Source organism: Buceros rhinoceros, unplaced genomic scaffold (genome assembly GCF_000710305.1).
Source record: "Buceros rhinoceros silvestris isolate BGI_N320 unplaced genomic scaffold, ASM71030v1 scaffold32742, whole genome shotgun sequence".
NCBI classification, from domain to species: Eukaryota; Metazoa; Chordata; class Aves; order Bucerotiformes; family Bucerotidae; genus Buceros; species Buceros rhinoceros.
Genome location: NW_010398822.1, coordinates 2580 through 4217, shown reverse-complemented (window position 1 = coordinate 4217; position 1638 = coordinate 2580). Strand labels below are relative to the sequence as shown.

At 55.3% G+C, this 1638-nt stretch overlaps 1 protein-coding gene across 1 annotated transcript in view; it reads left to right on the top strand.

Moving 5' to 3' along the window:
• Nucleotides 1-7: 7 nt before the first annotated feature.
• LOC104489131 (OTU domain-containing protein 7B-like) overlaps nt 8-1638 on the top strand; it is a gene marked incomplete at both ends in the record, with an annotated part of 4108 nt that continues 2477 nt past the window's right edge. Inside the window, 2 exons of the mRNA XM_010131251.1 lie at nt 8-95; nt 696-823. Of these exons, the coding sequence (XP_010129553.1) occupies nt 8-95; nt 696-823 (216 nt within the window). The remainder of the gene's footprint in view (nt 96-695; nt 824-1638) is intronic.

Sequence of the window (1638 nt, the reverse complement as noted above, 5' to 3'; positions counted from 1 at the left end):
GAACTGGTGGGCGAACGTGGAGCCCAGCTGCCAGCGGCTGCTCCCCCTGGCCACCACGGGCGATGGGAACTGCCTGCTCCACGCCGCCTCCCTGGGTAAGGGCTCAGCTCCATCCAGGGCCGCCGAAACAACACACTGGTTCCCCTCAGGCTCCGCTGGAGAGGAATCGGGCTGCCAAGGGCTTGAGCGCTTCTGAAATGCCTCTCCCGTCCCTTTGGCGAGTTTCCCTGGATTCCTGAAGGAAATGTGAATAACGGAGCCGCCCCTTCCCTGCTCTTGCGCATTGTCCGGAGCCTGGTTTGGCTTTTCTGGTCTTTCCAGACTCGTCAGTCATCGGGGTCATGCGTTTCCTCTGTGTTTGTATTTCAGACGCGGTGAAACCACAGTCCTGTTTCACCCGGCCTCCTTTTCCACCCCAATGGTGACTAAAGCAGCACGTGATCTCGTTCACAAATATTTTGCTGCCTCTGTGCGATGTTCTGGAGTTGAAAGCTGAGCGGGCAGTGTCCCCGTTTAGCTGGGGACAGGTGGAAAACACCCCCTTCGAACCAGGAGTTTTATTGTTTAAACCAATAAACTTCCCTTTCTCTGCCTCTCTGTCCCAGTTTACCCATTTTCCCCAGTTCGCGGCCAGTCGGCAGAGCGGTGCCGGCTGCTGCTAATCCTCTGCCACTGTTTCTTTCTCCCCCGCGCAGGTATGTGGGGCTTCCACGACAGGGACCTCATGCTTCGCAAGTCCCTTTACACCCTGATGGATAAAGGCGTGGAAAGGGAAGCCCTGAAGCGGAGATGGCGCTGGCAGCAAACGCAGCAGAACAAGGAGGTAGGACCAGCCCCAGCCCCTCTGAGCCCAGGGGAGGTCTTGGTAAAATATCCCCCGGCTCTGGGAGGTGCTTCCCATCGCCACGAAGCCTGTCTCGAAGTTTGGGCAGCTCCCTGGCTGGGCCACGATGAGATGGATCCTTCAGTCTTAAACTATGGCAAAATTCTCTGGAAGACAAAGAAAGCTCTTGATCAGAACTGTCTTGTGCCCAATACTGATGGAAAACAACCGTCACCTTCGGGTGTGTAAGCTGGAGCAGGGTGTGATGGCTGTGCTGGGCTTTTCTGAGCAACACACCGCTGCAGCGTGGGTCCCCCCAGCAATAAAAGAGCGAGATGCACCCAGCGGAGCAAACTCCTCTGCCAGCTCTTCAGAGCTGTGACGCGAGGGCCCCCCCGACAGCCGGGAGGTGACTTCGAGGAGGTAGAAAGTTACCTCGCGAGGTCTTTGTGAACGGGGTCAGCTTCTGTTTCCACCCGACACTGAAGGGTGGTGTTTGCTCTCCAGCTTCCTTTTTATTTTTGGAAGGGCACAAAGATTCGTATCTTGACAGGTTGAAAAAATACCGTATTTCCTGGTTTGGAGCAGAGCAGTTAATAATAAACAATCGGGTTTTAGTGCTCTTAAAATCGTGCTTTGCTTGCCAAACCGTGCACTCCAGAATCAACTGCCAGTGAAGTCCTGAGACCTGCAGATCTTAAAAGGACTTGAAAATACCCGGGGGGTGGGATGCGGTGGTGCTGTGCCTGGTCACAAGGATCTCGGCAGTAGACGTGGGATGTGGGTGCTGGAACGGCACAGGCATTCTTTGAGCC